General features: G+C 42.5%; 1 protein-coding gene across 1 annotated transcript; it reads right to left on the bottom strand.

The window, feature by feature from the left end:
* Positions 1-8,280: 8,280 nt before the first annotated feature.
* LOC122655385 (U-box domain-containing protein 16-like) lies at positions 8,281-10,323 on the bottom strand. Its single transcript, XM_043849583.1, has one exon. It carries the CDS (start codon positions 10,306-10,308, stop codon positions 8,281-8,283), a length of 2,028 nt encoding a protein of 675 aa, XP_043705518.1. The 5' UTR covers positions 10,309-10,323.
* Between the last annotated feature and the right edge of the window lie 271 nt (positions 10,324-10,594).

The raw sequence follows: 10,594 nt of genomic DNA, 5'->3' as shown, positions 1-10,594 counted from the left end.
CATGGCTTGAAAAGCTTGGCTTTGAAGGCAATAAAGGATTTGAACTTCATTTGTAAATGATGAAGTTGGATGGTTTGTGAGCTTCTTCTTGTGGGAGTTTGTTAGAGATGGAGGGAATGAGATAACGACTATAAGAGACAGAGAGAGAATGGAGGTTGGTAATTAGGTACGTAAAATGGTTGGATGCACTATGAGCTATCTTTTAAAAATTGAATTAGTGGGGTTTGGATCATTGCTATGTGCTAGTGGGGTTCACGTTTGGTAACTGAGAAAGTGGTGGTCACGAATTGGACTTCCAATATTTTAAACCATTTTAAAGAAGGCAAGAGATTGCTGATTGGCGTGTAGCGCCTGCATCGGCGTCTGGGCCAATGAGTGCACACATAGGGATCGGTTGGCATCATGATTCGTAATCTCAGATCAGATAGCCGATATCAACCAGATCAGATCAATATCGGCCATGTCCGATCTGTCAAGCTATTCCTGGATCTTTCCCTAGGTCAGTCAACTCGGTTGGATCGGCTGATCTGATAATTGCCCTCTATTTTTGGGTTTTTGACCCTTTTTCTTACTGATCCGAACTGATTTTTAATATTTTATTAATATATTTTACCGATCCAAGCCCAATCCAGATTTAGATCCAGAAAATTCTGGATTTTGGTCTTTTTTGACCGATCCCGATCGGTATTGCCATGACCAATCCTAAGTCCGATACTTGGATTTTGAACCTTGATTGAAATGGAATTTTTTAGTTTATTGGTGACGGAATGATAAAAACACGTGATCGGGTGTCTAGGTGGAGGAACCATGCATGCAACTAGTTAGCGTTCTTTTACCCTTTTGGTCGGGCTACCTAGGTAAGGTGTGAGTGTGACGTAGGGCTGCAACAAGGTTGGGTTGGACCGGGCTTTATAAAACCCTAGCCCAACCCTAAGTCCCCTTAGCTGGCCCAAGCCCGACTCGACCCTGATTCAGGGCCAGAAAAATCCAACCATGACCCACCCTCAACGTTGGGCAGGGCTGACCCTGATTGGTCCTGATCATGGGATGGGGGAAGGAAATACATGGGCTGGAATGGGCTGGAGAGGAAATTATCAATTTTACGTAAAATAACACTATAATAAAATGTATTATATCACTTATTGTCTTCATATATAATATATTACATATCAAAATGTGGGTGACGTTTAAAGTTTATAATATACATATTATATCAATATATATTTTATAGTATAACTTAAAACAAGATCGGACTGGGCTGGGCAAGTCTTAGCCCGAGGCCTCAACCCTAACCCAACCTGACCCTGACTCAGAGTCAGAAATTTCCAGCCCTGACCCGCCCTCAACACCAAATATCTTAGCCCAAGCCTTGTTCGGGCTCAGGGCGGGTTCGGATTGATAGGGCCAAACTTGCACCCCTAGTGTGACGTACTAGTCAGTTTACTGGCTTGTTGCTTTTGGGACTTTAGAACCAGACCGGGGTTTGGTTCGTTTGGACTAGAAATCAACATACTCGGGACAAACCATAATAATTACTGGCCCAATGGTCTGATTGGGAATTCTTATAAGAAACCATGGAGCACCGAGCATTTTTATAGTCAGTGGCCCGAATCCTTGACCTGATATCCCAATCCAACCGTCATCTAAATTGCTACTTTGGGCTTGTAGAAGTGGAGTCCGAATTCTGAAGTTTGAACATGCTACTTATTTTCTAAAATAACAAAAAAATAGGGAATGTGTTTCCTGCCCAGTGGCTGAGGCTACACAGGCAGACGAGAGCAAATGAGGTAAGGGTGTAAATCGGTTTGGAATCGGTTTTGTTTCAATGCGATTCTAGAGTGTTGAAGTGATTTAGAATTGAACCAAAAACCAAATCAGTTCTGAAATTCGATACTCAAGCCAAACTTGCTCTGTTACGGTTCTTATTCGATTTCTAACTTCGGTTATATTCGATCCTTACAAGATTCGATTCCGGTTCTTGTACTCGGTTCCATATACTATAATATACAATCTATAGTATAACATATTATTATACTATAATATTATAGTATAGTATAGTAATATTAACAAAATCTAATACTAAAATTAGTAATATATCCTATAATATATTAGTACTATAATATAGTAATATATTAATTAATATACTAGTATCCAAATTAAGTTCGATTTCGGTTCCTATATTGGATCCGGAATCGAATTGGTTCTAAAATCCAATATTTAAATCTAACTAAAGTTTATTTGGTTCAGTTTAGTTTGGCTTATTCGGTCCAATTTCAGTATCGATTTGAATTTGACACATTACAATAAGGGAACCTTATCGGTTCAATCAATAGGGCACAGAGAGGTCATTTCCTAGAGAGAGAGAGAGATGCTAGTGGAGGCTATACTCCCGAATAGAAAACAGTATCTGTCACACCCCCATCCTAATAAAGGATAAATTACTATAAAAGGGGTATGATAGGATGCTTACCAACATCCTAACCACTACCAGGATCTCGATGCAGTGGTCAACTCACAGTCTTATCTAATATTAAATTACAATAATATTAGAATGCAGAAAGTAAAGGAATATTTCATTCCAAAAGATCAGAATTTGACGGAAGCGTTACAGATACAAAGGATTCAAAGTCTACGTGATAGACAGTTTAATATTTTACATTTTGACCCAAAAGATTTACTAGAAACTGAAACAGTAGAAATACTACCAAATATATACAATACTCATGATGAACAAAATAAAAGATAAAAAAAAGATATAATCGTTCCCCAATGGCACAAACCATGAGTGTACGCTATCATCAAGGTCCAAAATCACAGGCTCCGATTAGCCCATACCACAAAGATGATCACCATCATAGATCACCTGCATACAGCTAAAAAAGGTTGTACAACGGGGGTAAGCTCCACTGAGCCCAGTGAGGGGATGGGGAATGCACACATATACAATTCACACATAGTCCATGATGCATGTAAATGTTAATAGATTTTTCACTTAACAAACAATCTAAGTCATGGTATATGCTACTGTGATAACTCGGGAGACATTGAGGGTCACTTAACCTATCGTCCCAGTGAAACCTCAATTATCACGAGGGAGCCTACGCCGGTAGAAGCCATCAGACCACCCAGTGGCAGAACCCGATAGCCATCACTACCTTTGACCTGGCCTCTCCCGCCTCCACAAACATCAGGTGCTCAGACTATCCAATACATAAATCCCTGTTGACAAGAGTCGTAGCATAAGGGAGCATAAATCCTAGTCACAGATATACTGCATGCAAATCCTATCGTCCCAAGAGGTATTCTGGGTACATCAACGTCCCATTCCATCTAGTACCCAGATACCAGCACAACACGGTGCATACAGACCAGGATGGCAAGCAATGAATATCATAAGCATTTCGGGGATCCAGCACCGGTATACCCAACACCGTAACCCGATATAATGAAATAAAGTAAACATATCCACATTTCATCAATTCGTATCCAACATAGTTTATATGCAAGGATGCAACATGTTAAGAATGGATGCAAGCATAAACACAATTATATGATCTATATGATTATATATATATATATATAAAACAAGCCCAAACATCACCCAAAACCCACTCACAGTTTGCTTGCTTGTCGTTCGATGTGTTTGGTAAGATTGCCTTGGTGCACGTACTCCCATACCAGTCACGAAGTCTGAGGATGCGTGAGAATATTGTTAGAAGTGTATAGGTAGGTCCCATGAGGGGTCCCAACAATTTATTTGAAGTTTGGGTCAAGACAGGAAGGGCGGATGTAGGAATGGAGGCAGCCAAGTGAGTCAGGTCGTGGATCCGTCTAGGCCATACCCAGAAAATACATAGAACGGACTCACGGGCGGATGTGGAACATGGATCCGCTCGTGCATCCGTCCAAACCCTGAGATTTTCCCGAGAGCCAACTGAGCTACGGGCGGATTTACCAAGTGGATCCGCTCGTGGCTCCTCCCTAGGCTAAACAGCTGGGTTATACCGGACAGACTGACGGGCGGATACACGACAGTGGATTCGCTCGTGGATCCATCGGCATTCCTTTGAAATCCGAGAGGATTTTCAGCTTTAGCCCTTCATCCATGGAACCATAGAGGTCCTAGGGTTGGGGAGGTGAGTCCAATCCTTCGTTGGAGGTCCTAAACATCTAGCCCTTTATAAGACTTAGAGGATTCAAGGGATTGGATCCAACTCTAAGGTTTTCCCCAAGTGTTATAGACAAGTAATTCTAAATATGAAATCCTTAAGTCAGTCTGATTCCCAGCCTTTTTTTTGAGATCCAACAGTCTCATGAGCTAGGGGAGGGTGTCCTAAACCTTCCTAAGGGCATAATGTCTCATATCATTCATTGGTCTTGGGAGATCCCATGGATTGGTCTCTCCTTAGGATTTTCCATTTCTAGGTTGAGGTCACAAGTCCCTTAGGACAGCAAGGGGGATTTCGAAAGTATCAAGGGTAGACCTTGGTACCCCGATAGGTCAATTAATTAATATATTTAGAGACAATTTATGTGGTAACTAACCCCCAATAAGATTTATTAAGTCTTACACAAGCAGCCACAATGTGGGCGAGGTTATTGGATTAGAGTTATGTTCTAAAGTTGTTGTCAAAACACATTAGCTAAGTTTGGGCCCACTTTTGAGGGTCTTTTATTTGTATTGGGTCCATGGTTTCTTCATAGAAAATGTATCCCTTTGAGTCTATTTTACAACGCAACTTGAATCGTGTCGATACGATATGTATAGACAAAGTTATGGCCAAAACACTAAGCAGTGGTCATGCTGTAAACTGCGGACGGATTCACGAACGGATCCACTTGTGTGAGTCCTCCCGTGCATCCGTTCGAACCTTGAGACACACTCGAGGGGGGTGGATACACGGGAGGATGCACGATTGTGAGTCCGCCGCTGAGTCCGTTCGCAGCAGGAATGAGTTTTTTAACTCCGAACTTCATCCAAATTGATCCCCAAGGCCCCCAATGGCTTCAAGGGCTTGTAGGGATGGTTCCTAAAGTTAATTAGGGTCCTAATAACCCTAATGTCACAATGCATTAAGCCATCTATGGTCTATATCCAATTCCTCAACCCAAACTTGGGTTTTTGGGTGAAATCCCTAGGTTTTCATGGCTTGGGTTATATAGTACACCATTGGGAGGATTAAGGGTGTGCAATGGCACCCAAAAGGACCAAGAACAAGCCGCACACAAGGGCATTGAGTCCCAAGTGGACTCCAAGGTCATCCCCAACCCCAAAATCCAAAACCCTAAGCTAATAAATGAAGAAATGGAGGGGGAGAGTTGGAAGATTCACTCACCTCCAATGGAGAAGCAAAGCCCAAGGCTAGGTGAGCCCCCTTTCTCCTTCTTCTTCTTCCTTTCCTTTTCTCCTGTCCTTCCCACGTTTTGTTCTTTGGAGAAATGAGGAAAAGCTTAAGAGCTTCCTCCTCTATTTGCCCTCTTAAGGCTAAAATAAACAACAATGGCCTAAAATGTGTTTTAGTTTAGGGTTTGTTTGGCTAGGGTCTCTTAGTCGTAACTTAAGGCCTGTTTGGATAGGGTAGCTTAAAAGTTCATTTAATAAAAAACACATGCAAAGCTAGTTTTAGAATAAAGCATGAGCCTTAAGGTCCATTTGGTTTCTCATTAAAACCTCAAGTGTTAGGGTCTTAAGTCTTGTTTGGTTTAGGCCTTTAGCACTTAAAACTCATTAAAATCATATTTGGGCCTTGTGGACCCACATACAAGGTCCAAAAATGCAAAAGAAGGTAAGGGTGGGGGTCCACCATGTCCGAGGTCCTAACCACGATGTCCGGAGCACAGGCACGTGGGCCCCACACAAGAAAACACATAAAACCAGCATGACAGCATGGACGGATTATCAGACGGATTCACCAGCAGTGGATCCGTTTGTGGTTCCGTTCCTGCTGTCAAGGCGAAAATCAATAGTTGGGGGTGTGGGGCTTTGACCCGCACTTCAAGGACTTCGAGGAGGGTATGTGTACCAAAAATTTAGGGTTTAAAGCTTACCCATTGTGTGGTCCACTCACCCATCAAGGTGTGAATACAATCCTTGTGTTTGAGCTTTCCCTTTGATTGTTTCGGTCCAATGTCATAGGAGTTGACCATTGGCATCGTGGCGACACCCGTCAGTAAAAATTCAATTTGACCCAGGATATTAGGGTGTATCTTGGGCGTGGATATAACAGTATCCCTTAAAAAGGAGAAATGATCTCACATTGCAGTGTGAGACACTCTTTTCTCAACACTTTTTCCTTGTTGAAGAATCATTCGACGGCCCTATTGGGTTTGTCTCATGTATTTTACAATGGTCCACATAGTTATTATTGCCTATATATTGTCTCAATGGGGTAAACGCTAAACATCAACAAAGAAGATCTTATTATGAGGTGGAAAATGTTTTTCTGACGTAGTGAAAAAATATCTAATTTTTTTGGATGGATGCAGACATTTTTGTCGAACCACATTAAATTTTTATGTTTGATGTCTCGAAATCAACTTACATCGACTACATGAAGGCTGAAGCTTTTGGTAGTACCAACCCAAGGATTATCTCTACCACGGAGGTTACTACTACTTCTATGCTTCCAGGTGTATCACGCTCCAATATTATTGAGGTTACGTACTTCTACTGGTCTTTGGACTCCACCTCCACCAGATCACATCAAGTTTAATTGTGATTCTAGTATAGTGCCAGGATCAAACAGTATGTGGGAGTATCGATAATATTGGTTGAAATTACCAGGGGCGATCACTAGTAGCTGTCTCTAGCCCTGCACGCTTTCAGAATCCATCAATAGGTGAAGAATATTACATCCGTGTAGCTATATTAGAGGACATCTCAGAAGATTTTGAGCGTTTTATCATTGAGAATGATAACAAGAGTATAATTCTCTCTGTTGCAGGGTGAAATTGAACCATTGACTTTGTGCTTATTATTGCCCCCATGAGTACTCCACGGATAATATGAATAAAAATTCCCCCTAGCCCTCACTGAGGGGGGTTGGGATGTTTGCACAAAAATGAAAAAAAGAAAAAAACCTGATTGACTGGGCTCGGACCTCGGAAAACTCAGACAAAAGCATTTTGGGTCATTGATACCAAATGCCCGTAAAACGTTTTGCAGTAGAGCCTAGAGCTACTCCAAAACCTAAATCAGTTCCATAGAGCTTTATTCGTCATCATTATGCATGACCTCCATGATAACAAAATGATTTGTCTACACACATATCCAATATTTGAACCCTAGGTTTTGTGGGGAATTACTTGTTGTCTCTTACACAAAGGTTACTCCTGGGTTGCGTGGGGGGGGGTGGTTTCTTCCCTATGATTGCTAGATTGATCAATGTTTCCTTCGTTGGAGAATCTTTGTGGAGATTATAAGGCAATCCTAAGCACTCTGTTAGGTACTTGACCTATACGCCAAAAGCTCTGAAACTGATGGAACGCGTTAAATCAAGTCCTTTAGCCTATCCCATACTAGGCTGGCCCAATATAGCGCTCATACACTAGAATGGGCTCCATTAGGCACATAACAGACCACCACGTTTTCGCAACCGTCGTCCTCGATGACTCTCACTCTAGACAGCTTTCACTCTGGCGGTAGGTAGCCCTTTTCAAGCGGCTCCACTCTGCTCCAGAGTTTTTGCCTGGCGGCAGGTAGCCCTTTCTTAATGGCTTTTACTCTACTCCAGGTAGCCCTTTCTTAGGTAGCCCTTTCCATGACTCGAATTTGTGACGTGGTGCCCAAACTCTGATACTAAATGTTAGGGACTTGACCGGCCAAAAACTCCGAAACTGATGGAGCGCGTTAAATCAAACCCTTTAGCCTATCCCATACTAGGCTGGCCCAATCTAGCGTTCATACAGTAGAGTGGGCCCCAATAAACACATAACACACTCCCATTAATTAGTTTGATTACTCTCACCAATGAAGTGTGACAAAATGGCATTGTATATAGAAGTGCAAGGAGGTACTTTCTAGTAAAAAGACGCATTATTTCATTAATCAACAAGTTGAACCATATTTCCATTGCTGCTTAATTTCAACCATGTATTGGTCACCATTGTTGCCATTCTTCTACCCCATGGACTTCATCCAAGAAGGTTGTAAGCTTGCAAGTATCTTATACAAAGGACTTTCTATTTACACTCAGACCCTTCCACTCAATAGCACTTTACATTTTACACTCCTAAGCTCTAAATACGAAAAGAAAAATACGGTAAAAAACAATTCTAATTTCAATAAATGAGAAGATCAGCAATACTTGTTGAAACATGGACAATACCAACGTTATCGGGTTCGGCGGCCCATCGCTGGAAAGTTCGCAAGAGATTTGCCGCCTTCCGTCGAGCTCTTACTGTTCCTGTCCCCATCAGTTCCCAAATTGCCTTCTGAATCCTTGGCGTCGCCACCAATTGGGCCACCACCTCCTCCCCTCCCCTCCGACAAACCGCTACAAGTGCTGCGGCAGCGCTCTCTTTTGCTCTCTCTGGGCCATCCCTTAACACCGTCGCTATCTTTTCGATAGCCCCATCTGTCGCCGCTACAGCTGTCGCTCCACCCCTTTTAGCCATCGCCGCCATAATCGTTACCACCTCCTCCGGCGACTCATCTATTATTTCCACCGCCATTTCCAGTACCCCTCCCTCCAACAACCTCCCTATGCAATCCCTTTCTCCCGCCAAATTCAAAAGAGCAGCCAAAGCATCTTGCCTTGATATTGCGGGTCCCACTCTTGCAAGCTCCACCAATCCTTTTACGACACGTTTCTTCCTCCCTAACTTCTTCCTGTAAACAGGCACAGTAGACAAGCTGAATATTGTGGTTGCAGCATTACCTTTTGCTTCCCACGTGGCACCTGATCTCAGCACCCTAACGACGCCGTCCACAACTCCGTCTGTTTCCATAATCCTCGTTTTATTGGCTTCGACGATAGAAAGGTTGAGTAACGATGTAACGGCGTCAACTTGCACTTCTGGATTATTTGAACCTAAATAGCCCACGAGCAAAGGAATCGCTCCAGACTCGGCTATGCACACTCGGCTTTCGGAATCGGTTTTAGCAAGAATCCGCAACTCGTGAACGATCCATTCCACCGTCTCCGTTGACGGCAAAACACGTAGTTTATTGACGAGAAACGACGCCGTCATCCTCATTGCCTCTAACGCAGCTTTGCTGACAGTAACGCCGTTAGATTTATCGTTGGTCTCCACCGTTTCAAGTGGCAATTTATTTTCACGGCACCACAACACGATCAAGTTCTTCAAAGCACAATTTGGTATCAGATTCTTGTGAGCTAGAACTTGGCACGTTTTGGGACACGTGTCGCGTCCAGAATTGATCCAGAGGCTGATAGAGGACCGATCATAGGTCTGTCCTGTAGCGACAACTACTGGATCAGTCATCAATTCGAGACTAATCGAGCACAGAAAATCTGCCGGTGGCGGGAAATCCGTCACAGAAAAAGGGTTTGGTGATCTAGTGCTTCTCTTAGGCGAGGAAGCAGAAGCACCGTAGAGAACATACTTCCCGTACTGCACCAGGCCCACCATTGAGAGCATCTGAACCGTTGATTTCTCGTTCCCAGAAGCCAGGCTCGGGATCTCATCTTTGAGACGCTCTATTTCATCTCTGCAACTTTTCGAATCAAATAACCCTAATCTCTCGAATATACTCTCGAGCTTCGATTGTTCAGGAACGAGTTCTCTCTCTATATGATCGAGCATCTTCAAAACCTCTCGCATGAGATTCTCGGCGATAGGATCAACGAAAGCTTTGGCCGCACAGCACTGCTTTTTAAGAAGAACGACGAGCTCCTTCACGTCATCGCTCAGATCGAACTCTTTAAAAGGGAAGACGTCAAGCAGAGCTGCGACTTCAACTGTTATCTGATGAAAACCGTGAGAAACAGATTTATGTTGAATCAAAAGCCACATCTTGCTTCCATTAGAGCAGTCTTCAATCAAGGTTTTGGTTCTCTGTAAAACGAGGTATAATTCTTTGGAACAGAGAAGTGCGGATTGAGAGAGAAAAGAAGGTGGAAGGCTAAGAATTTCTTCGAATACTATTGCGAGAAGCTTGAATTTGCGGATTATAGATGAGGAAATATGTTTGAGAAGGAACTGTAGAGGTTTAAGGAGGGAGATTTCTCGGGAGAGAAACAGAATAGATTGAATGAGTTTTCTGTCGGAGAAATCAGGGGAAATGAAAGAGCTCGATGAAGGCCGTCTCTTTCTTGGCAGGAAAGCTTGAGGAGGTATCGCCATGAGCGAATCAGAGAAAGCTCCGTCTTTACAAGTATAGCACGAACTCCATTCAATTACGCTGGTCGCTGGAGATAGAAAAGGTAAGGTTCGAATGTTTTTTATAAAAAAAATAGAATTTTTGATTGATATAATAATGTGTTTGGTTACAAGGGAATTTAAATAGAAGGAAAGTGAAATTTGAAAAGGAAATTTTGTAATTAGTATCCATGTTAAGACTTAAAAGTGTCAAAATCAAACAAAAAACTTTTATTGCTTAAAGTTTACACGGGAATTTTTGAATTCGTTT

This window comes from Telopea speciosissima, chromosome 3 (assembly GCF_018873765.1).
Source record: "Telopea speciosissima isolate NSW1024214 ecotype Mountain lineage chromosome 3, Tspe_v1, whole genome shotgun sequence".
NCBI lineage: Eukaryota > Viridiplantae > Streptophyta > Magnoliopsida > Proteales > Proteaceae > Telopea > Telopea speciosissima.
This window is presented reverse-complemented; position numbering and strand designations above follow the sequence as displayed.

Coding starts and splice junctions, on each gene's coding strand:
- LOC122655385 (XM_043849583.1), bottom strand. CDS start 10,308: ATGGCGATACCTCCTCAAGCTTTCCTGCCAAGAAAGAGACGGCCTTCA.